Source organism: Poecile atricapillus, chromosome W (genome assembly GCF_030490865.1).
Source record: "Poecile atricapillus isolate bPoeAtr1 chromosome W, bPoeAtr1.hap1, whole genome shotgun sequence".
Taxonomy (NCBI): Eukaryota; Metazoa; Chordata; class Aves; order Passeriformes; family Paridae; genus Poecile; species Poecile atricapillus.
The window spans coordinates 31,884,873-31,911,016 of NC_081288.1; the positions used below are offsets into that span (position 1 = coordinate 31,884,873).

Genomic DNA, 26,144 nt, shown 5'->3' on the forward strand with positions numbered 1-26,144 from the left:
TTCCCCAGACCACTTGTGACTTTATAGACATCTATTTTAAAAAATGTTAAAAAATACATTCCCTGAGCTTTCATCAGTGTCTTTACAGAAATATAAAACCTGTTTCATATTACTTGGGTTGAAGCCTGCTGTGGCTATTGTCCAGCTACATATTTTAGCAACAAAAGTAAATATGTTCAGCTCAGCCTCTTGCATCACTCTGTGTATTTGTCTGGCAATATTGCTTCCTCCCTTTTAGGGTTTGCTGGGAAGTATTTATTTAAAAGCAAGACTGGATGAATACTTCTTTCATTGGACTGTCTCAGACACTCAAGGGTACTCCAGAGATCAACTGGAGGAAAATCGGGAGGAATCCCACTGGATACTGGCAGTGGAAGAAGGGCAAGCACTGCACTTCCCATGAGCTGGACTGATGGCTGAAGAATATTACCTATCAGTGCACAGAAGTCCCCAAAGGGTGATTTAACTTCCAGCACCCCTTTGTGTGCATGAGGATTTATCCCATGGTTTGAGGTTTGCTGTTGGCTGGAAATAGGAATGGCGTACAGTTATACATTAAATGCACGCAGAAGTCAAAACTGTGTGTAGCTGCTTATTTCTAATAAATTTTGGGAGAGAGGCTGGGCAGTGTGAAAGGTCATACACAGAATTTCCTTTCCTTTCCTTTCCTTTCCTTTCCTTTCCTTTCCTTTCCTTTCCTTTCCTTTCCTTTCCTTTCCTTTCCTTTCCTTTCCTTTCCTTTCCTTTCCTTTCCTTTCCTTTCCTTTCCTTTCCTTTCCTTTCCTTTCCTTTCCTTTCCTTTCCTTTCCTTTCCTTTCCTTTCCTTTCCTTTCCTTTCCTTTCCTTTCCTTTCCTTTCCTTTCCTTTCCTTTCCTTTCCTTTCCTTTCCTTTCCTTTCCTTTCCTTTCCTTTCCTTTCCTTTCCTTTCCTTTCCTTTCCTTTCCTTTCCTTTCCTTCTTTCCTTTCCTGTTACTGTTCTAGTGGAAAGAGAGACAGCCCTGCATGTCTCTGCTTGCTTATTTGTTCATTTCTTTGAGGTGCTTGGCACACTTTCAGCCTCTTTCTGGCAGCCCATACACTGGTGTAAAATCGACATTGCCAGGAGGTGCTGGCAAGCTAATGAGGGCAATCAGACAGGAAACAAAAGTTAAAACAAAAAGAAATACCCCATAACTGAAAAGAGAAATATATTGATCCCTAGTAGAAATGGTACTTTTCATATTCTGTGAGTGGGATTATGTTGAGAAGGCTTTATGCTGTGCTTTGTGAAAAGCAGGAGAGAAGGGATGTTGGGAATATTTAAACTGCTGTACCTGCACCAGACCACATGTGATCTGTCTGCACTGCTTCTGAGAACCATCTCAGTGAGGATGGCCAAGGCTCAGAGGGTCTGTGAGCTCCTTGGGAACTGGCTGGGTTATGCCATCAGCCTTGCATGGTGCCCCTTACAGCCCAGCCCTGGCTAATGGGGTGCAAGAGGGTGAAAGGTGTCAGTCTGGGAAGCTGGGGTGCTATATTCCTCACAAAATCACAAATCCTTCATCCCTGACTGTTGGCTCTCCTGTCTCACAGAGGGCATGGCTGAAGGAAGGTCTTACCACTGATCCTGGCAAATCCCAATTCCGAGAAGTACAAAGGGGATCCAGCCCCCCTGACCACCTCTGAGTGCCTGAAATCAGATTTCAGACAGCTCAATGTGCTCCCTGGGACTTCAGCCAGAAACCTGCAGAGATCAGGCTCTTGCAAAATAAATGTATTTGAATATGACTTCTGCCAAAGTCTTTCAGGCTTATTATTTCCCCTTAATGAGATTATGTGAGCCAGAATTGCTTCAGTTTCTGCTAAAGAGAGCTATCTCTGCTATTTCTTCAGCCCAGGCTTTGCAGTGTTTGCGCAGGCACCCTGATGTGTGCTCAGGACGAGAGGATCCCACTCCTCTGAGCAGTCCCAACAGTTAGAGGAAGTATTTCTTGACATGCCTGAGGAACTGCCTGTATCTCAGTGCAATGCTTGTTCAGGGAGACTTTTCAGCTCTGGCCTCTTGGGCCTTCTTGAACCTTTGTCTCTGCTGAAGATGACCTTGGACAACTCAGCAAAGACTTTCCTTGAGGTCATGTGATGATTAAAGTGAAAAATCCACCCCTGGCTATCTGAACTCAATCAGACTCAGGGAGTAAGGATGTAGCCCCAAGGTTTCCCTTGTGCTGAGGATATCCCCCACATATTTCAGGAGGAAGACCAAGGGGGAGAAGTGGAAAGGTCTGCAGTTCATGGCTCTGAACAAAACTTGTACAGGACCTTTCCTCTTGGTGTGAGGCCTTTCCCAAGAAAGTCCTGCTTCCCAGCTCTGTGTGCATGGACAGGGCAGGGCTGCAGGCATTGTGCAATGTCACATGGCTGAGGTTATGCACAGTGGGTCAAGAAGAGTAGATCAATGCCTCCACTGAGAGCACCACATGTGTGGAAACCTGCATCTATGGGTTATTTCACAGATTTTCAGGGGAGAGACTTCCACCTGAATAGCATATTTAATCAGTTCATGTGTTATGTTGCATGTTATGCAGTAAATTGTGGGAGAAGTAGGAAGACACTTCTGCCTTGTGAAATATCCATGGCAAAAAAACAGCTATCCAAGAAGTATGGAAATTACTTCCTGTGTTGTGAAAAGCTGGCTGTGCCTGTGGTAAGGGTCTCCAGTTGTTCTCAGACTTGGGGCATCCACATACAGACAAAGGGGGAAGTCTACTAGTGCATCTATTTAGGGACATTTCACTTTATGGCCAGAACACTGTGGGCTTTGTGGGTATTTCTGCAAAGGAGCTGAGATATCCGGAGCAGAGGAAAAGCAGAGACAGCTAATGAGGAGCATTGCAGGGAGCAGCTCATGCAGAGTAAACAGTAGTGGTTATTGGCCAGCAACTGAAATGAGGATAAGGAAAGGCTTGCCTGGGTTTGAGAAATGGAAGACAAACTGTGAACAAGCAGTTGTTGTTCACACCCTTGCAGCACTTCACTGAGTGATAAAGATTCCCATTATCATTCACTGATTCTGAAGAAAGCATTTGTCTTTCATTATTTTGATAATTCTTTCACTTCTTTTCTCTTTTTCTTTTTTCTTTTTTCTCCTCTATAATATTGTTTGATTAAACTCCTTCCATTGCTTTTTGTGATAAAGCAGAGTTTGCTAAGTACTGGCATAGAATAACTCCATTTTTTCAGCTTTAACTCTACAAATTGAGGCCTATGCTGCTGCCAGGCAAAACCTAGCAGAAAAGTCACAGAGGGAAATTCAGGCCTAAAAATAGGAAATTCTTATTCATCTGACATAGAGCTTTTGAAATTTGGAGAGACTGACAACATCACGTGAGGCTGCATGGTAATATAAACATTGCTCTAATGAGTAGCCTTCAGCTCACACTCCAAGTCTATGCATAAGAAGGGGCAGAAATATAATATCAAATGATTTGCAAAAATGTCCATTGGTTGGAGATGCAGCAACAGCAGAATGCTGCAGATGGTGTGACTGTAGTAAGCCAGGCAGAAGAAATAAGCAATGCCTCTCCAACAATCAATAGTTACAGAGATATTATTGCCCTAATGAAAAGAAGAAAGCACACAACTGAATTTTTTCTTACAAAATTAATAGAAGCTTTTGGTGTTCAGTACATATTTCTTCTCTGCTCCCCACTCTTGAATAAAGACATCTTTAAGTGAGATGTAGAAGACTTCTGCTTTTTGATTGAGTAATAAAGTATTTTTTCTGCACAATTCATTTGTTTCTACTTGTGTTTTTGTTTTGGTTTCCATTCCTGCTCTGAATATGGATATAAGGGACAAATATCCAGCTAATTACTTGCACCTTTTTCCTGAAGAATCAAAGATAGATTCCAAGAAGTCAATCTAAGGGCAAAAAAATATCAAGGCCAGTTAAGGGAAATCCAAGATACTGAACTACAGTAGTAGGCCTGACAATATTCCTCTACTACTAGAGACAAAACACAGCATAGTACTAGCTAGGAGCAAAATAACTAATAAAATTATCAACAATTAGTGTCTTTCAACACTCCTAACTCTAAAACCATACCCCAAGTTTATACAGAGGCCAGTTTCTATTCATCTCCAGAGTAAAGGTCTCTCAAAGCTGAATCCTAAGTAAACAAACATGAAATCTCCTCTTGGAAAGCTTTAGATACTAAACAACAGGAAAAAACATCCTTTTTGTGATTGTTGAGTTTATTCTGCATGAAGATGAGCATCTGCAAACTATTCAAGTGAGCATGCTTTGTGTGAAATGTCTCTTTTGGTTCAGTGTTAATTCTTGGATGCTTAAAGGTTAGAATGAGCTTGTTTGTTTGGTACCTCATGGAACAGAAAGAATCACCCAGAAGCAGAAGTTTTTTAAATTGATGACTGAGAAGATTGTGAAGATAGTAACAGCTATAGATACATGTAACACATAGGTGATTTCTTCATACACCACAATTCTGTCTGTATAAAAACTTTCATATGCACTAGGGTTTTCAGATTAAAAGGGATGTTGTAACCCACTGCTGCTACACACAAGTAACATGACCAGAAAGAGGAAGTGTTGTCACCCATGGTATTTCAAAATATTTAACAAAGGAATAATTTAAGCAAAGCAAAATCCTGAATAGGCAAAATGGTGTAATAGACATTTAGCATCAAATTAGCAGATGAGTTAACTGTGCATCATCTAGATTTTTGGGTTTGGGGCAGGAATTATCCTTACTTGAGCCAGTTATGATGGCATCCTGAGGCTGCCAGATCTCCATGCACAGTTAATTAACATCCTCTGGAGAAGAAAACACAATGCACACCTTGAAGTGCTAAAAAGGAATTGTGCCATAATTGTGTAGAAATATAAATATATGCAGTTCAAGTAGCAATTTTAAAGTTAGTTACTTACTTATTCCAAAGTTGTAGGTTAATGTTATCAAATGTTTATTGTGGTTTTTGGATGCTTTCCTTTTAGAATAATATGAGTGAATCTGAACATCAGATCTCTCTAGTAGCTTAAACATATCCTAAAAAACATAACCTAAAAGCAGAGGCTAATTTTTCTGGTGGTGTAATTTGTGTGCATGTCTAGCAACATAGAAATTATATTTAACAGACCATCTGACAGGTAGAGATAGAACTGTATGAATTGTTTGTGCACTTCTATGAAGAAGATAGCACGGAGGAACTGTCTTGCTCAGGAAAAATAAAAGTAATAGAATAGACATTCTCAAGCAGTGTAAAAAACAAATAAATGAAGAATAAACTACTACTAAGATATTGCATTAAAATATTTTCCATCTATATGTCCCAGGAAACTGGCTCCATTAATGGTCATCCACGTACAAAACGGAACAGTTCTTTGTACATCATTTTGCTCAAGTAGTAAGTGCTCAAGATGTTAAGAGCTACTGGAGAAAAAGTGGACACCTAATCTACCCTTGTTATAAGTGAATGTGGAAGGATGCTAGCCTAGTCTGGAGGAGCCATAAAACCACAATGCATTGGGGTCAAATGCCTGATGGTGGCCTGGGTATTTTTAATTGACAGGTAGGTCAGTATCCCATCTAGTTTATATTATCGTTGTTCCAGTGACCCAAGTGGAGCTGCAGGAGCATGCATCAATTGAAAGCCCAGACCTGTGTAATGACGTTGGAAATTCTCAATGAAAGGACTCAACTGCCAGCTCCTTGGTGGCATTCTGTGTTCACAGGCCCACATCCTGCTCTGTCAGTGTGCCAGGGAGCTGCAGGAGTGGGCTGCTCCTTGGGGGCTGTGCTGCCACCAGCAAGGGCACAGCCCACAGTGCACACGGTGAGTGGGGAAGGGGTGGGGACAGCAGAGACTGGGGACAGCCATGGCCCAGCTGTCATCCTCACACTGCTCTTCTCCCAGGAGCTGATCCACAGCTGGCAACATCACAGAGCTGGCCAGGGCTGCTGGCAGCCAGACTCCTCAGTGGAGAGAGAAGACTGCAGAGCAAATCAGCATCCTTGGGACCAAAAGGAGGTGGATACTAATGATGACAAGCCAAAATTTCTCCAATGAAGATTAAATTCTTTTACATTGCTTATCTTATTTATATGATCTGCTGGTCCCCCCTATGCAGGGATCAGAAGCAAACATCAGCTACTGTTGCAAAGTGTTTCAGCACTTTCTGATGTGCCAAGGTTCTCCTCTTCTCTTAGCAGCCAAAAGGTTTACTGCTGGGAGTCTCTGTAGAAGAACCAATCCGGAGTAAAGGGCTTGTATCATCCTAAATTGACAGTTCATCATGTTCACATTGGATCTCTTGACCTGCAAGAAAGCTTGTGAACTATTTGTCATTGTCTATTCCTGCTATTATCCCTTGATGAGCATTTATAGTGACATTTTCTAATCTGTTCTACCTCATCTCCCTACTTAGTGATTAGTTTACTTCCAAGCGATTTGCAGTTAAGTTATTAAGTTTGAGAAGGGGTCCTATCTTCTTTTCCTTCTCCTTAGAGTAATCACCAATATAAAACTTCCGAGATACTGAGTTCTCCTAAGTTTGTTTCATCATTAGTAATGACATAAAGTGTTTTTTAACATTTACAATCAATATTTTGCTTTTCAAAAATCACCTTGACAAAGGTTAGTTGAAGTATTTGGCAGAGTTAAGGGTACATAAAATGCACTTAGTTAAATACACATATGAATACAACCCTCAGAGAACTGAGTTCTTGAAATCACACGGTCCCCAGGGCCTGAACACACTAAAAACAGATGTTTTAGCAAGATGCCATTAACATGCTTATGCTGACATTCCAGCCCACACCTCCCCACAGTGTTGCTGTGCTACCAGCCTATGAATTCAGCAAGACTGGAACTGGTAATTTACTCTCCAGCCTGCTCTTGTCTTGCTGGTTTGGCTACAGACCAGCCATGATGCTGGCTCTCCATGAGATTTTGATAAATTGAGGGTAATAAAACACATGCATGATGGCAAGCTAAGTGGGAAGACTAGAAGCATCAAAAGAGTTAAAGGTTAAAAAGGTTAAAGCTGTGTGTGGATAATTAAAGAATTTAATTTCTTTGAAAAAGAAATCTGGGAAAGAATTCTACTATCAATACTGAATTGTTTGTTTCTCCAGATTTCATTAGTGCTCATTCAAATTGCACTTCTGTAAACAACTGCAGAAGTCTTCCAGACAAGTGATCCATTGCCTTGTGCCTCCTGTGGACTTTGCCCATGAGGAAGCCATCCTGAACTGCACTACAAATCTCAGAAAGGTCTGAAACGTGTGGGGAGCTGTGTCTGGGCTCGCTGGCATTCCAGCTGTCCTGGCACCCCACAGTCAGCTGGAGAACAACAGCACAGTGGGGGTGCATGGGAAGGATTTGGTAGCACAGGAGAAGGGAAAGAGGTTGAGCTGACCTGGATGACTTAGGTGTGAACAAAGTACCCTGCAGGTGGAGAGAGGCTGACCCTTGTAAAACCCTGCTCAGTGCCCTGAGCTCCTTGTTCCTCTTCCTTTCACCTTTGCCCATGCACCAATGAGAATTTATTTCTAGGACTTTAGGAGCTATATGTTTACAGCAAAACTTTGCCTCTTAGGTAGTGGCTTGAGCACTGTGATAGCTAAATCTGAAAACAAGAACCACAAGTAAGCAGGTATGAAAATGCTTACAAGACTTCTTTTTTTTTTATGACTAAAAACACTGTCAGCAGAGTTCTGTTTTGAATTAATTGCTTTTCTTATCCATTATTGTTTTATGACAGCTGAAATTGCCTGACTGGATGCCAGCACACATGAACTACTAAATGATTCTTGCATCTTATTTTATGGTCTGACCTCTGTTTTGAAATAAACTGCTTACTAAACAAAATAAGTTCCCTTGATTTTCTGACGACATATATATGTGGATTTTGAGAAAAGGAAGTGAGCGTGGCAGGAAATTCAGAAATCACAAAAGGAAAAAAGTTATGGTTATTTTTTCTCCCTCCTGTAATACAGACCTACTGAAATTCCTTCTCTGTCCTGACTTAGTCTGTCTGGGGATTTGGCTCCAGTCTAGGAGTTTGTACAAAGCTCTGGAGTGTCAGTGTGGATGGTGCTCACACCCCCTCTTCACCTGCTTCTCACATTGCCATCTCAGATTTGCATCCAGATGGGACAGCTGGGGCAGTGGGATGCTCTTGAGTGACCCATGGGCTTTACCATCAGCTGATGAGTCCACAGAAGCTATCTCTTGGTCTTGCACAGTACATCAGGCCCAGAATTCCTTCTGCAGCCTCAGCTCCCCACAGCTCCTGGTGTGCTGCTCCTATGGCTGTGCACACTTGCGCTGAAGGTGTGCTGCTTCAAAAACCAGTTTCTGAGAGTGACAGGGGCTAGATTCTGCATCTGCCATTACATGTCCATGGTTTCCAGCAATGCTGTGTTAAGAGTAATTGCCCTTTGTTGCCAGACTTTTCTGTCAAGTTGCCCCATAGCTCTTATTACACAGAGAAAATTTCTCTTGTGTATATTCTCACTTGAGTGCTTGCTGCTGGTTGGGTGGCTGATGCGAGGTTGCTCATGGTACAGAACTATTTGCTTTCAGTGTGCAGATCAGGGCATCAAATTAGTTTTACTGAAACTCAGTGCACAAGCCAGGGCCAGAGCAGGGCTCACCAGCCTCCTGCTCTGAACAACAGGCACATGCATCCTTGCGTCCCTCACAGCTGGGTGTCTTGGCCTTTTGCCTTGGGTCCTAGTTCCTTACTCCTTTTATGTGCAATTGGCCATGGAGCTATTTCCTGACTTGGAAAAAGAGAAATTTGGGCGATCATATTTGCTGCTCAGCATCTACTGACCTCCCACAGACAGGAGGAGATATTTGTGCTGAACTGTATAATTAATAAATAAATACATTTGTGGCAAAAGGATTTTAAAAGAGGGGGTGCCTAAAAAAGCATTTTCAGGGATACTAAGTAAAGGTAAGCAGGGATGCTGGAGTCTCACAGCTGCTCTGCAAGCTACTCTTAGCCAGAGCACACACGGGCTCCAGCCAGGATCCAGTGAAGCCTCAGGGCTTTGTGATCGGTGAAGTTCTCACTTTGAGGACAAAAATGTCAGGCTGTGTTACTGCAAGCTAGGACATGGCCTCTGGCCTTCCACCTGCCCTGTTCTCCTGTACCTGCTTGACCCGTTCTCCTTCCCATTGATTCTGACCCAAGTGAGGCTAGGTTAGGTTTTTTCCATCTAGGTTTAAGAAAAAGGCTGAGTATTTTTGAAAGGTTTGGTCCCTTTGTTCGGCTGTTTGAGCCATTAAAATATGAAAATACTTTCCCTGTGCCTGCTCTCAGTTCTGCAGCTGATCTTGTGACCCTGCAGCTACCCCGGCTCTGGAGCATGTATGCAGCCGGAACCTGATGGGTTTTGCTCTGTTATTCCTGTTTCAGAGTCGCAAAGCTTTTACTACTGCAGTCTGGGAACAGTTTTAATTTACAAAAAAAACTATTTTGCCTCTGGGCAAGGAAAATAGGAAAATATGTGTACCTCCCCGTCGGGGAATCGAACCCCGGTCTCCCGCGTGACAGGCGGGGATACTTACCACTATACTAACGAGGAATTGTACAAGAGCCACCCCTTCCGCAGAGCTGATATTGTGTTTGGTGGCTCGCAGCCGGCTGAGGGCTAGTTCGGGCCAACTGCATTTCACAGCTCACCCGCCCCGCCTCTCTCGCAATGCACCATAGGTCCTGTAGTTCTCGCTCCGCTCTTCCTCCCTCTCCGCGAGGAGGGCGGCACTACACCTCCCAGGGGCCTCCCCTGCCCTCCCCGCGGCGGGCTCCGTGCTGCCCGCGGTGGCACGGCCGGGCAGGGCGGGCAGGCGGCGCGCGAGCGATGGCGGACCCCAGCTCCTTCGCGTCTCCCTCGTGCTGCACCACGCGGCACCTCCACCTGCGCTGCCGCGCGGACTTCGGCGCGCGGGCGCTGCGGGGCACGGCCGCCCTCACCGCGCGCGCGGAGCGCGAGGCGCTGCGCTGCTTGGTAACGGCGGGGGGGCGCGCGGGCGGGGGGCGCGACGGGACCTCGCGGACCGTGAGGGGCGAGCCCGGAGCCCGCGCCGGTGCCCCCTTCCCTCTGACCCTCATCCTTCCCTCTTCCCTTCATCCTTCCCTCTCCCCCGTCCTTCCCTCCGCCGTCGTCCCGGTGCTTCCTTCCTTCCTTCCTTCCTTCCTTCCTTCCTTCCCCGCCGCCGCTTGGCCCTCCCTGGACCCGCCGCCCCTGCCTGCTGCTGGGCTGGAGCTTGACAGCGCCTCGCAGCCCCCGGTTCTCGCCGAGCCCCCCCCAGAGCCGGCCCGGTGCGCAAGGGAAGGGCAGGACTGTGTCTCTTCCCTTTAAAACGGCGAAGAGCATGCTCCCGAAAAGATGGGAATGAATCACTGGAAATCTAGATTTTGGGCTTTTTCTCCTGTGTGTTTCGTTATGCCAGCTGCTTTCTCTGTTATCTCTGCAAATAAGCATGTGAACCTCTTAAACTTCGCATTATAGGCGAAGTTTGGGGGTTGTGGGCTTTTCTCATGCTGACTTCGTAAAATTCTTTTGTGGTTGTCGCTTATTTTTTTAGGAAAAAATCCCAGTCCTGTTAGTAATAAAGAGTAACGCCTCGTTCGTGCTAAAAATGGGTACTGCGCTATTTAATTCGTCTTCCATTGCATGAAGGTCTCGATTCGCAGTGGCGTGTTCCAGGATGGAAGCCTTAGCAGGGGCTTTTATTCCGTTCTCCTCACTTCATAGCAGTACTGTGGAGTTGTTACCTTTTCCGTTTTTCTTTGTAAACTCACTTCTATGGTTAAAAGTCTGTTTGCTTCCTCTTTCCCCTCCAGCTTTCCCTTTTCAGTGCTTATCTCTTAAAATGCTGGTTCCTGGTGGTCAACACAGTCACCTTAGAAAATACTTTTTCTTTCAGAGAGACTTGTGTTTAAGGTTACATAGTGCTGCATTTATTATTACACTATTTAACTGGTATGCAATATGTTCTTTTTCACAGGTCCTGGATACAAGAGACGTGCAGGTATTTAAAGTGACTGTAAACGGACAGGATGCACAATTTGCTTTTGGAGAAAAGCACAGTTTCAAGGGGACCCCCCTAGAAATCACATTTCCAAGTGAACTAAGAAGGTACACACTTTTGCCTGCTCCTTTAGGTGGTTTTCAAAATGCACTGTATAAGCTGCTTGTCTGCCTGTAGGGTTGTTGAATAAAGCTTGCAAAGGGACTTATAAATTAAAATTAGGACATTGCATTTGTTTGGTAAGATCTTGTAGATTAATGTTATATCTGTCTTTCATTAGTCAAAACTTTGTGAGTATTTGTACCTGTCCCCAGACCTTGTATCATGTACAAAATTACTAGCTAAACTGAGTAGCAAAATGATGTGTAATGTATCACAATTTTTTCCAGTGCTTCTCAGCAGTAATATTGTTTCTGCTTTAACTGCCTGGTTCAGAATTGTTGCAGTGTACAGCGCATGGAACTGTAGCCCCTGCTAGATATTCTTTTATACAAGGGCTGGTTCTGCATTTCTGTAGAACTTCAGGTTACCACTATGATTAGATAGAAGCATGTTTTCAAGTAATCAAAGTTTTATTTTGTTGACTACGCTAAGTCCAAGTCCCTGAAAACTGGAACTTGAGTGTTGGCAGCACAATGGAGAGTGAACTAACCATGGTCTACCTCTTAAAGTACGTTGCCAAATTACAGTATGTTTTTTGGCAGTTTGCTTTGCATGTTAATGCTTGATAACTCAGTGGTATCTCAGTCCTCCGTGGTGCCAAAGCTGAAAGCTGTGATTTTATAAGGAAGTTCTCTTGTTTGAATACAATTGAATATTAAGTTGCTTCTTCTTATTGTTTGGTTTTTAGAACTTGTTGCTACCTTTGAAAACTTTCAGTTTAGTCTGGTTTCCAAGCTTTTTTTTTTTAGGTTGTACTCTGAATTAGTGCAATTAAAAAACACAAATAATGAGGAAGATAAAGAAATGTTTTAAGATAGCTGTCCCTTCTGGAAAAAACCCTTCTGCTCTGTTATGAAATTGAATCAATTAAGTACTTAGGCCACTTCAGAAGTGTAGGCCTGTTTCTTTTGTTTGACTTTCAGCTGCCTTTTTTTTTTTTTTTTTTTAAGTGCTAAATTTCCTGGTAAGAAAAAAAGAGGGAGGTATGAGTTGTGACCGCAAGAATTCATAATCTTGTGTGAGACATAGTCCCCCAACTATCAATAAAACAGCGATAGGAAAGAGTGGGAGTTACAACTGAATGTCTGATTGTTCAGAAAGCAATGTGCCTTATGGTAATACCAGTTATTTTCACTTTTCTTGTCAAATATGTACTTTGGAATACTGGTTATAAACCAGATGTTACACCTGGTCAGCTTATCTAGTGTCCAGCTCCTCTGATTAGCTGAAGTTTGTTCTGATTTATGGCTGTATTGTCTATTCCAAGAGTTGCATGCATAATCTGGAGCTTTCTGAGAGCAGAAGCAAGTACTTCCACGTGCTTTGGGTTTCAGTGATGGTTGAGATATGTTTTTAATGAATAAGAGTATGAATGTGTCAGGTTTGTGTGTGTTGTCTTGTTAGCAAGCTGATACCTGTCTTACATGTAACTGTTAGTTTTTACTTGACGCCAGTCCTGAAACCATGAATGAAATCTGAACATTATTTGTTTTTCTTGTTAACCCCTACTGTTAATAGGAATTTTCTGTAATTACTGATAATTTTCAGGGTGGTTTTTTATTTCTTAAGGGTAATACTTGCAGAAAATTAACATCAGATGCAAAATCTAATTTTTTTGATCTACAGAATACTTATTTATTCTATGTAATTTAATCGTGTGTCATCTTATGTAGATTTGCATTTTTTTGTTTGTGTATTGCAGAGGGCTTTTTACACCTTCATGTACAAGGTTACTTATCTGTGACAAAACTATATACATGTGGGTGGCCCAAGTAGTTTAAAGAAAAGGTCTGTGCTCTCCTTGGAGAGAGAAGAAGAGAAGTTTCTGCTTAGTAAAAACAATAATAAAAGTGCCTTGAGACATAAAAATTGAAATAAACTAGCCATTTTTTAATATCATAATTGAAAAGGAATAATTGCTTTTAATATGATACTTGTTCTCATTTTTAATGCTTTTGAGACAGTGGTACAGACCTATTTTCCAGACATCTTTGCAGAGGAATTTCAGCATGATCAGGATCTGTGTCAAAACAGTCTGTGTCCTTTATTATACAGGGGACAAGAAGCAATTGTTGAAATCTCTTTTGAAAGCTCTCCGCAGTCTTCAGCTCTCCAGTGGTTTACTCCAGAGCAAACTTCTGGAAAGAAACACCCATTTCTCTTCAGCCAGTGCCAGGTTGAGTTCATTTTTTCCAAACTTGTTGACATACCACTGTAATTTCCCTTGGTTTCTAAAGAACTGGAGAGGAAGGCTAGAAAGGAGGAGAACAGTAGCCTGTAACTTCCACTTGTATGTGTCAAAGGTCCTAAATGAGAACACTTAAATGTCAGGGTATTGTTGAGATTTTATTATATATTCGCTGTTTGGTAATTCTGTAACTGCTTTACCCACTCCAGTATTCTTGCTGAAGAACATACAGTCCTTTACAACCAATATATGTGCCTATTGATCTGTCTTACCTACTATTGTTGCTTTTACAAATGTCTGTAAGGTCTAAGTGATAGAAGTATTGGATTATAGATAATGAATTCTCTGGAGGAGCTGGATAGACTATAGTGTATAGCATATTCCACTATAGCGTATTAGTTAATTTCTTTCTAGTACTCTGCATTAGAAAGACTGTTTTGTTTCAATAATTTTACTTTTCCTTTCTCCCTCTATAGGCTATCCACTGCAGAGCCATTTTTCCATGCCAAGATACACCTGCTGTGAAATTAACCTACTATGCAGAGGTAGATGAAGCTAGTCGTGTGTCTTAACTAAAGACAACTGCTACAATGGGTGAATTTATATTGCTCAGGGTTTTTTGGTAGCTGTCAGCATGTGGCCTAATATAAAAACAGAATATTGACTTTTAGCTTAATGTGAGAAGAAAGAACTGATCTTCCCTGTGGCAGTTCTCTTACTTTACCATTTCCTTTTTGTACATATCAACACTTTTGTCATTGATATGTCATTTACATAGGAAAATAAAAGTGTAGTAGTAAGAAAGAAATATGGTGTAAAATCAGAAAAAGCTGACAGGAAGACAGCAAAGAGTGCTGTAAAGTAAAAAATACTTGAAATGGCTCTCATGTATGCCTTAAGTAATATATTCTGCTATATAGTTAGGGGATATTTGCAGTCCCGGTGTAAATTGTTTTAAGAAAGAAAAAAGCAAGATGTGCACTGTGACATTACAATTCAGTTGTCTGAAGAAAGTGAGCCTTTAACTTCTGTTGAAGATACTCCTCTGATTAATTCAATATTGCCAGTCTTCAAGGCAACATTTTCTATATGCCTTATGTTCTACTTGACAGAGATGACCTAACAACAGAGCAAATCTGGGTTATTCTTTGTTATGAGCTGCTTGTCATATGGAGTGTAATGCTGAGTGGCAGCTGCATTGCTTATGGTTGGGTGCCCTTTCAGATATCCGTCCCAAAGGAGCTGGTGGCTCTGATGAGCGCTAATCGCGATGGAGAGGCGCCCGACCCAGAGGACAGCGCTCACAAGATTTACCGGTTCAGCCAGAACGTAAGTGCTCGGGGCTAGGAAATGGCTGCTTGAGTCTCATTCCTGACCTGTGCAGCTCACAGTCACCTCAGCTATGGTTTTGATGTCATCGATAAATCATATGACTCACAATGGGTCTTTGCCACTCTAGAAATACAAGGCATTATGGAACTTCATATTTTTTCTTCTTTACCTTCTTCTTTACATTCGCAGAAAAGCCAAATTCAAATTCTGAAAGCGTTTCAATACTCAATGCTAGTCCTGTCAAAACCCTTTCTGTCTGCACTGATTCTTGGAAAATAGCGTAGATGCAAATAATATGAGAGCAAGTTTCGGAAAACAGATCCTGCAAATTTTAAGCTCACCAAGATCTAAGCAGTGAAACTCATTGTCAGAACCAATTTTTAGCTTGAAGTTAGGTAAATTCTGACAACAGATTTTAAAATTTTTATGAAAGAAACCTGAAAACTTTGGTTTCTATAAAGAGTATCTCCAGCCAATTAAAGACTACTATTCTCTGGAAGTTTTATTAAGTGGTGCAGCTGGTCTAATGATTTCACTGCTCATAAAGCAGCAGTCTTGATTTACTCTTCTGGCATTTTTGTTCTTACAGATTTTTGAGTTACAGTTCTGGTGTTTATGGGCTCTTCTGGTGAGCCCAGTTCATTTTGCTGAGCAAGCAGATAAAATTAACATGAGATTTGGGCTGTTGAGACTGAATGACTGCCAAGAGGGATGAGATGATGTGAGTGGAGGAGAGAGGGGAGCCTACTCTGAACTGCAGCAGCTGTCAGGTTTGATTTGGCTGCTGCATGAAACCTGAGAGAGGGAAAAAAAGTTCTGTTATCTGTGGGTTCGTCAGTAGGCAGTCTGTGCCCTCTCTGGAGCCAAAACATTTGCCACTCTCAGTGTAGTACAGAAGACTTCTATATTGTGTAATCCAGAGCTGAATGTTGTCTAGGAGTACACTGTTGATAAGCATGGTGGACCTGGACTAGAAATAACATTTAGTGTAATTGAAGTTATAATGCATTTAGCACAAAATACATAAATGAAAAAAGACAAACACATGAAAAAGGACACACACATTATCTGATATACGAGACCATGACACTGATTTGTCAGAAGAACTGTCTGTTTCCTTAGGTGAAAGAGGCAAATGCATCAAGGTCTTGGATATGTATGTGAGCTTACCTAAAACTACTTTTTCTTCTCCTGCATAGCCAGGCTGGAAAGAAGGGTAGTGGAGAGCAACCTCTGTAAAAATGAGTTTACAACCCAACAGTCATTGAAATTTGAATTTCAAAATGTCAAAATAGCAAATTTGACATCAAAATGTGGGGGTGTATTTAAAGTCTTTTAATAACTCGTCTATAGCATAAGTCAGTGGTATGTTGTCTCTTGGTCTTTTCAAGAATATGTTCTGTGGGTTAGTAGATAAAATTAAAACACACATGATAATATGGGTATTTTAATAAACAATATTTAAATGATTTGTGGATAATGGTGGAATATAGTTTTCTGAAATTTTGTCTCCAGCTACTTATGATTTAAAGCCTCTCTTACTTAACATTGTTTAGTCGGATAAAGTGGAACTTTTACAGGGATGGCTGTGTTATCCCCCTTTCTTTCCAGAGCACTTGGAGAAAGCAGTTCTCTATAAAGATACTTCAGTTAGGAGTTTTTTCATTAAAATAACAAATATTTAGAGTTTATTTTAATTCCAAACATAGAAATCAAATGTATACATTTTTATTTTTCCTGACTCTTTTGTCTTTAATGTTTTTATATCCATAAATATCCTTGTTTACTTCATTAAAGCTCTTCCTGCATCTTTCTGTGTGATAAAACTACCCTTTATCTGGGCAGTGTCTCGTAACTTCTCCATCCATAAAATTTAATGGAACTGAAATGAATATAGAAAACTGACTTTCTTTTGAAAAGAAACCAAACGGAATTTTGTATGCAGAATTTTTCAAACAGAGATGATGCTTTACAGTTTTGTGGGTTTTGCCTGAAACATCTGTGAAGCAAGATCCTTTATCTACATCCTGTAGATAAAGGAGTATCATTTGGGGAAAAAGAACAATGTTTTTGATAAAACAGTGCCTGCCTCTAAGCTAGGAAACTATGGAGGAAAGCATCTTTATTTACATACCTTTGTTCTTCTCTGAGTCAGTAGTCTAATAACTGACATTACAAATAAGATTTCTTTATTTTTCTCATGTTCTCCACCAGGTTCCCATACCTTGCTACTTGTTTGCTTTAGTGGTTGGAGCTTTAGAAAGTAGGTGAGTGAATATGTACAATGAATAAATACTAATAACCATAATAAATCTTCAGAGATTTTTTAAAAATTTGTTTCTTGATCTTATTTCCAATTTTAAAGGGTCTTAGAGGTTCAATTAACCGATTTATTTGTATCAAACTGCATGTATCTTGATTTGCCCTTGAATAATTTTTTTAGTTTTGTAAATTAGAGAAACAACATAAAGAGTTTGGACCTGGAAAACCTCTTAGTGGTTACAATTTAGCGCAAGGAATAGATATTTCTTAGGTAACAGTTAAACCTTGTCATGTACAAAAGGCAGAAAAATATTACTTCAGCTTCATTTCTCATTGGCACAAGGTTGTGTTAATCTAGGCAACAATAATGCTGTTATATTAGGGCTTGATAGCATTTAAAAATCTTTAAGTGGTTTTCCTTTTCTTTTGTGCTGAATAATGCATGCATGTTGTTTGTTTTGTTTTGTAAGGCTTTGCTTTGTAAGGCTAAGCAGTGGAGAGGAAAAGCAGACAAAGATTCTCTAATGAGTTTCCTCTGCAATGTGGAGTTGCACAGTTACACATACGCTCTCTGTATTAGTTTCCCATAGAATTACTTCTGGTTTGTACTGTCTTATTGGCATTTATTTTTATTTTCAACAGAAAGATTGGCCCAAGGACACTGGTGTGGGCTGAAAAGGAACTAGTGGATAAATCAGCCTATGAATTTTCTGAGGTGAGTAATTAACAACAAAAAAAACAACAAAAGACTATGTTGTTATATAATTATTTCACATAGTATTGGAAAAGAACAGACTACAGCTCACTGTTTTGTTCATCTTTAGTTGTCCTTTCTCTACCTCCCATCCCACAAAATGCTGCTGTTCTATTGCAGTACAAACTTAGTACTGGAAATATCTATTGATACTGTCCCATACTTGTTTTACATGTGGGACTTGCCAAGGTGAAAGGGAATGAAATATGGGATCAATAGCTTATTGTTTGTTCAGTGTTTGCAGTCAGAAATCATCTTAGTAACTAGTGTGAATTCTTGTTCCAGGCTGAAGCTATGCTGAAAACAGCAGAAGATTTGGCAGGCCCTTATGTGTGGGGTCAGTATGATTTGTTAGTGTTACCACCTTCTTTTCCGTATGGTGGTATGGAGAATCCTTGTCTTACTTTTGTAACTCCAACACTATTGGTAAGTATAGCTGTGATAAAAGTCAGCTGTTCCTTGGGGCTTGCCTATCAATCAGGTGATGGATATTAATGCACAAATTGCATTATTCTTCTTCCTAGAAAGACCTGTAAATGTTCCTGCCTTCTTTGGAGTTAGGGATCATACAAGAAACTGATTGAAGTGATCTATTTTGAGGTTGACTTGAACCTAACAACTAATTTGTCTTTCCCTTTTCTTTTTAGGCAGGTGATCGATCTCTATCAAATGTAAGTGAAAAATAGGTTCATCCCCTCAAGTAGAGCACAGCTTGAAATTGTACCTGAATTCCTTTATAATAAATACCTGAAAACTTGGTCTATTTTCATTGGGGAAATTAAAAGTTAAGACAGTAACTCAAAAACTCTTACAAAAGTGGGTGTTAGTTTTAAGTAAACTTTTTAAAAGTGGAGACATACCTAGTTTGTATAATGGATAGATGGAAATAACGTGGGTGCATGTGGACATAGGGGGCTGACTGAGGTTAGCTGCTCCATGACTCTTTTCCCATGTTGTTAAACCACAACACCTGTATATAGATGTGTTTAAAAATCACAGCTGAATTGGCCTCATTGAAGTTGTTAAGAGATAACTTCTTCCTCTGTGTGCCTGTGCACTAAAACTCATATACAAATTTATTCAGAGTGGAAATAATGAGTACAATTTGAGTAAATACTTTTTTTTTCTACAAAGTAGCATACTTGGAATGCAATTTTATTGCCTTTGTCATTTTACTAGACTGATGTACTGCTACACTTAAAAAAAAAAAAAAATACTGTCTTAAACCAAGAATGCTGTAATATGTGACATGGATATGTTTTAATGTATCATGCATCATTAGCTTTCCCACTGCAGAAGTTGCTTAGGTGGGAAAGCACTACTAGTCCATCACTTGCTATTCTGTATTCTGAAACATGATTTTATAAACAAGTCACCTCCACCAAGCTGCCAGAGAAGTTATTTCTGTTGATCAGTATGGCTCTATGGCTTGCAGGCTGGACATTGAAATCGTTTCTGTCAGCTAGGGTCGTGTTGGTCCTCTGCTTAAAATTTATATGGGTAGGTCTACAGAACTGTGAATGCTAACTGACTTTGTGGACATAACATCATAGTAAATGAGATCACATCAACATTTTATTCTTTCTATTGGGATTTGATGGGGTTTTTTTCCAGAGGAATCTAAATGGTGCATTTGGTTTTGTGTTTTAGGTTATTGCACATGAAATCTCTCATAGCTGGACAGGAAACTTGGTAACCAACAAAACATGGGAGCATTTTTGGTAGGTATGATGTTCAATGCAATGCAAATCATATTTTAAATGTAATCTGTAAAGAGACTGACTGAATTCATTTTGCCATCATACCAGTGCTGACTTCACCGATGTCTTTCCAGGCTGAATGAGGGTCATACTGTGTACCTGGAACGCAGGATTGGTGGTCGGTTGTTTGGTGAGCAGTTCAGGCACTTTCAGGCCCTAGGAGGTTGGCGAGAGCTGCAGAATACGGTAAAGAGTATTGAAGTTATAAAGTATTATGTAATAAAGTATTAAAGTTATCATTTCCCACAAATAAAATTTGTCTAGTCAGCTTTCCTAATGCTTTCTTAATAGAGGATAAACAACTTTGATTCCAAGGTGTTTGATTGCTACCCAAGGTAATAGCTTAATATACTCAGATTAGATAAAGCTTTTTGAATTGTTTTACGCTTTTCTATAAGGATGAGCATCTTTACAGCCTCTTCTGTTTGTTCTGGATATGGCTAAATTGCAGTATTACCTGTTAGCATACTGGTAAGCAGCTGAAAGTTTATCAAAATTATCTGCAGCCATTACCATCAGAATTTCCAGTGCCTCATGCAAGCAACTGATTTCTTACTGTCTAAGGGGGTTGTTTAGTTTTCTGTTTTGGTAGTATAGTCAAACTTTAACTTTCAGATTTCTAGTCTGTGATATCTTACTAGTTTCCTGTGCAGCCTGAAGTCTGTTCTGCTCATATCCAGAGCTGAAGTTTTGCTGAAACTTCTCCTTCTGTCAATAGAAGTTTTAAATTTAAAGGCTTAATGATGAAGTTCAAATAGTTTGTTAATAAGAGGATAAATATAGCCAGACTAATAGGTGCTCATGGTTATGACAGACATGATAGTAATTAACTACTTTGAGACAGCTGGAGCACAGGATGGTTGATTCTAAATTTTAGTAATCTAACATTTGTGCAGATTCAGAACTTCAGGAAAAAGAAGGACAATGCTTTGAAATAAATCTGTCTCAGTTTTGGATGGTTTATACCTTTATAAATAGAATTAGTACAGATCTGAAGGAGTGCCAGTTTTCCTAGATTAATGTTTTCTTGTGTCTTTGACAGATAAATACTCTTGGAGATAAAAATCCTGTAACTAACCTCGTCATTAATCTGGATGAAGTAGATCCTGATGTTGCCTATTCATCTGTGCCATATGAGAAAGGCTTTGCTTTGCTTTTTTACCTTGAACAGCTCCTTGGAGGACCAGGTTGGCATTAGTCTGATTTTATGTCTTTGTTTTCCACCTTAATTTCAAACACTAAAACATTTTCTTTTTTGTTAGATGTCTTCATTGGCTTCTTGAAGGCCTATGTTCAGCACTTTGCTTATAAGAGCATTGTAACAGAGGACTGGAAGAAGTTCTTATACTCCTACTTCAAGGATAAGGTTGGGTAATATTTAAAACAGACTGCTTGAAACCTTTTAATTATGTGAAATTATGACTTAGGTCAGAACTTATTTAAAGACCAGTTCTTTATATTTCTTTATTTCAAGAACTTACTATGAAGTAATCTGGCATCTTATGAAAATGGGTTTGCATTATGATGCCTTTTAATTTTTTTTCTTTTCATAGAGAGGAATGCTTTGTTTTGAAGTAATCTGTGTAGGATTATTCAGGATAATTGGAGGAATGTTATCAAAACAAATAAAGAGATTGAAACTAGATTTCGCTTTCTCAAAAAGAAATAAAAATCCTGAAATCACATTTAAAATTTAATAAGACTTTGTGTTGTTTTATAGGTAGATATTCTTGATAAAGTTGACTGGGACTCGTGGTTTCATGCTCCAGGAATGCCACCAGTGAAGCCTACGTAAGCTTGCACTCTTTTCTAGTTCATCTCTTCCTTCTCCAGATTGCATGTGATTTTCCTAAGTCATAAAGCAGTTTGTAACCAGGGTAAAAGTCTTATAAATTTTTCATTGGAAAATGCCCTACTACTATGTAGGTGTACCTAGCAGTAAAAATAGTCACTTTTAATGTTTTCAGTCTTTTATTCTGTGGCTATTTCATTATGTGAACCTTTGTTTTTAATATTTGACAGGTATGATATGACACTATCAAATGCTTGTGTTGCCTTGAGCCAAAGATGGATCCAAGTGAGTGGTTAAAGAATGGGGAAGTGTCTCTATCTTGAAAAGCTAATTATTTTTGTTACAGAAAGTGAGCCATTCTTTTCTGAAGTCTCTCGTTTGTTCAGACTGTGTATTTATAGTCACAGTATGACTGCCAGGGATTTTGCATTTCTTAGACTAGACCTTCATCGTAGAGTCAGGGGATTAGCTGTGACTCCTGTCTGTGAAGTGCAGTCCATATTTTAACAAGACACAGAGCCAACTTCTTTTATACATATGTAGTAACCAAACAGAAAATACTTTTTGAAACCCTGATATTATGGCTTGGTTTAAAAACAAATGCCAGGGTACCTCTATGTTACTGATTATATTGTATTAGCAGTACTTCCTCTATGGTATACTGGATGTAGTATGCATTTCCCATCAAAAACTGGTACATAAAGTATATTAATAAATACCACATGATTTTCTCCTAATTTGAAGCATAGAAGTCATACAACTAATAGAGAATTCAGCATACCTTCATTTTGTTATCTCTCTGTCTTTACACTGTACTTGCCATCCTATCTTTTAACTTTCTTCTTTTGAATGCTACTTTTTATAAAAAAAGCATTTGATTTTTCACTTAACTAACAGAAAGACAGTGGAGATAAAAAGATCAGTGGAGAGAAAATAAGTGAATACAAACATCAGATAGCAGCTTAAGCTCCCTTCCTTCACCTAATTGTAACGTCCTGCAGAGATACAAATCAGTATCTTCTTTAAGTGAAGTGGCTCAACAGTAAGAATGGATGTCAAAACAGAAAATTATACCTGATTGTATTTTGAAATACCTATTAAAAATTAAGTAACTGTTCTCCTTTAGGCAAAAGAAAGTGATTTGGGCTCATTCAGCTCAGCAGACCTGAAGGAAATGTCATCTCATCAGTTAATTGAGTTCCTGGCACTGTTGCTTCTGGAGGTAATTGCACACTTGGGATGACTTGATTCTGGTATCAAAAAAGCAGACACAGAAGCTCTACTATGCTTTGAAATTAAGTTACTCTTTTTCTTTTAAGTTTTGCTAAATTAATCTGCTCTCACAATGTATATTTATTGAAACCTTCAGCCTTCCCTCCCTTACTATGCCTGGCTCTTCAGCTAATGAACAACATATGAAATATTTTGGATTGAAAGCTAAAAACAAAACCACAAGGTGCTTGAATTGGTCTGTATTGGATGTTATAGCAAATAAGCTATAAATAAAATTGAACAATTTTTTTGTTCGTATTTGAATTGTTTCAATAGTACAGAGTGTGGGAATTAGGTAATACTTATTCCTTGCCCCTTTCCATACACGGAAGAGATGAAAGGAACAAATAAAGTCTTTGTCATGGTAGGACTTCCATTTCTTTGCAGCATCAATCTTCTTGAATTACTCTGTTTATTATTTAAATGTCTGGCTTGAAGTCTTCCTTTGGCTTATTCTGACTGCAATTTCTTTTTCAGGCACCTCTTCCATTGTCACACGTCCAGCGCATGCAGGAAGTTTATGACTTCAATGCTATAAACAACTCTGAAATAAGATTCAGGTTTGTTCTAGTATGGGAACTTTTAAAATCTTAAATGTTTTCATAAAACAAGGTGTCCTGCTTTGCCTGAGACATCCTGTTTTACAGAACTGGGGCAGGGTTTGCGTTTGGGGTTTCTGTTGTGGTTTTGTAAATGCATGTGCGGGCATCATGCTTGCCAGAGTGGTATTCTGTTATTCATGAATTGGGCAAATACAGTCTAGTAGAACTCGGACGGCAGATAAGCTGTTCTTTATTTTAATCTGGCATGCTAGCAAAGGAACCTGATGACCTGATAACAAAGTATTTGAAACATACATTGTATGGTTTCTACTTCTTGTAACAAGATAAATTTATTTTTAAAACAAAATAAGCACATGCAAGTAGCTGGTGGCATTTCATTTGGTTGGTTGGTTGTTTTATCCATTGGTAAAATGAGACAAGTGCTGTATAATTCAGTTTGGAGTGATGCAACTGGGCACTATTGTAATATAAAAAAAATACATAGCTGCAGAAAATAATCTTCCATTTTGGAAGAATTTGGCTGCAATCTTTTCCTGTTGTACATAAAAGTTGGTGTTTGTAATGTATTAGTCAAACACTAAATATTTTATGTTGAATTTAGCTAGAATCTCATTCCCATGATCATATAGCATGCTCAAAGCATTTAGAGGAACAGAATTGTTTGATAACCAACCACCACACTAGCACAAATGGAATTATAAGTGCAAATTTTTTCTTACACCTCCAGATGGCTGCGCCTCTGTATCAGGTCCAAGTGGGAAGAAGCTATTCCTCTGGCTTTAAAAATGGCAACAGATCAGGGCAGGATGAAGTTTACTCGACCATTGTTCAGGTAAGAGTAATCTCCAAATTGCAGGAGCTCATGCTGTTGGCATTTCTAGTATAATGGAATGTATAATACTTGAAATGCATTTATTGCACATGTTGAAGTGGCACAATACAGAATTCTCTGCATACTATGAACAAGCTTATCTTCAGAGCCGCTTTCCACTTGCTGACATTTTTTTGCATAGAAGAAAGCTTGGTCCCAGAATGCACCTTAAGGCAAGGCCTTTAAGGGAAAAGTAAAACCTCAGGAAAATCCCTGTTGTATTATTTTCTTGGATTTTTGTAATCATGCCTCCCCCCACTCCTTCTTTTACAGGGACCTTTACAGTTTTGACAAGAGTCGAGATCTGGCTGTCAAGACATTTCTGGAGCATAGAGCCTCTATGCACCCTGTCACTTCAATGCTTGTGGGCAAAGACTTGAAGCAGGACAAGTGACAAATGTACTGATTTCTCTGAGATTTTTGTGTTGCTGAAAGAAGAGACTGATTGCCCAAACCGTTTATATGCGTGCTTGATTATGCCATAAAATGCTCTGCTGCTTTGGTACTTATGTAACTTAAAATTAATTTTCCAAATCAAGTTCAGTACTTTCTATTTTGCATTTACAACTAAAGCAGCAAAATTGCTACATCTCTGGAACTGAGAGAATGTTTTCATTACAAGCAATTTTTAGAATACACAAAAACTTCTGAGATGTGGTCATTTGTCAGTGATAGAATTGAAGAACTTGGAAAATTAATTGGTGGATGGTATTACTCTTTGTGCACAGCATTCTTTTCCATAGCACAGTGGTTGAAACTTCAAGTACCTAAAGAATAAAACATAAATCTTTTCATTCCCTACTTGTCTGTCTTGTCTGTGGATTGATCTGTACAAGAAATTTTGATTTAATGGTTTTGTTCTATTTATTCTTCTGTGTTGTGGGAGAAATTTTTATTATGAGTCCAACAGGACAATGAAGACCAAAATGGTTTTTCAACCCACTATTTATTTTCAAAACTTATTATTGCAGGGGGGGCTGAAGCCCAAGTCTTTCCTTACCCAGTTAGATTCTTTTAATATTTGGATTTTTTTAACCAGTTCTGGGCACTACCCCTCATGCTCATATAACAGCTGGAGAGAAGTTCAGAAACAATGGGAGAGCTATTTTTCCTGCATTTGTTACAGCAATTCCAGGCAATGGTTTAGATGATGCAGTGGCAAATGCTGCCATCTCTAGGCTGGGTCTTGCAGCGAGTTTGGTAAGAACTGCATTTCCTGCAGATGATCAGTTTGCATAAATGAAATCTGTTGACACAGGGATAACCTGTATAGCAGTGACAAACAAAACCAAAAAGTGCTGCCTTGGGGGAGGAGAGTAGCAATATAATATAAAAAGGCTTAGCTTCATTCTGGCACTTAGGATGAGAGGGGAGCCTGTCAGCTCATTTACTTCCAAGTTTTGATCCATATAAGCTTTCAACTTGTGATTTAAACCCAGGCAGTAACTAATCCCCACGTGGCTGCTTGCTCTCTCCCCTGTGGGATGGGGGAGAGAATTGGAAGAGTCAAAGTGAGGAAACTCATGGGTTGAGATAAAGACAGTTTATTAGACAGAGCAAAAGCTGTGCACACAAGCAAAGCCAAACAAGGAATTCATTCACTGCTTCCCATGGGTAGACAAGTGTTCAGCCATTTCTAGGAGGGCAGGGTTTCCCATGGAGACAAATGACATCACTTCAAATGTCCCTCTGCTTCCTTTTTCCCCCAGCTCTATATGTGAGCATGAGGTCTGGTCAGAGGAGGGGACATCTGATGTTAACAGGCTGTGGTTTGAGTTTTCAAATTGCAATGAAAACTGTCCTTTGTTTATAAACACCGTATGTCACTAGTTTGGGGGTAACTTGCATTTTGTTGTAAAAACCCATGTATGGTATACAGTCCTTTGTCAGTTAAGAGTTCCTGTTGCCAGATAATCCTGATTTCTTGCTGTCAGAGTCAGAAAAAAGAAAATTGTGTCAGGCATGGATTTCTCTAGCACAGTCCTAGGTAGCTCTGCTGCGACAGTGTCTTCCACCAAAAGATCCCAAGTTAACATTCCCTACAGTAATTAAACCCTAGGTGTAGTCCCTTTTAGGAACACTAGTGTGGGGAGCATGGGCAATGAGTGGTGTTACCGTTCTACCTTTAAAACAAGAGGTATT

General features: G+C 39.8%; 1 protein-coding gene and 1 non-coding gene across 2 annotated transcripts; one reads left to right on the top strand and one right to left on the bottom strand.

Annotated features, from left to right (window-relative positions):
- Positions 1-9,524: 9,524 nt before the first annotated feature.
- On the bottom strand, positions 9,525-9,596 carry TRNAD-GUC (transfer RNA aspartic acid (anticodon GUC)). The gene has a single exon. It is a non-coding gene; the product is annotated as a tRNA-Asp (tRNA).
- A 197-nt stretch (positions 9,597-9,793) lies between these two features.
- On the top strand, positions 9,794-24,803 carry LOC131592231 (leukotriene A-4 hydrolase-like). Its single transcript, XM_058863615.1, has 19 exons — positions 9,794-10,019; positions 11,023-11,153; positions 13,264-13,384; positions 13,873-13,941; positions 14,621-14,725; positions 16,943-16,995; positions 17,633-17,705; positions 18,030-18,170; positions 18,392-18,415; positions 19,395-19,465; positions 19,579-19,690; positions 20,547-20,691; positions 20,767-20,870; positions 21,225-21,295; positions 21,527-21,581; positions 22,423-22,518; positions 23,046-23,128; positions 23,859-23,963; positions 24,276-24,803. The coding sequence occupies exons 1-19, from the start codon at positions 9,873-9,875 to the stop codon at positions 24,394-24,396; spliced, it is 1,827 nt and encodes a 608-aa protein (XP_058719598.1). The 5' UTR covers positions 9,794-9,872; the 3' UTR covers positions 24,397-24,803.
- Positions 24,804-26,144: the final 1,341 nt, after the last annotated feature.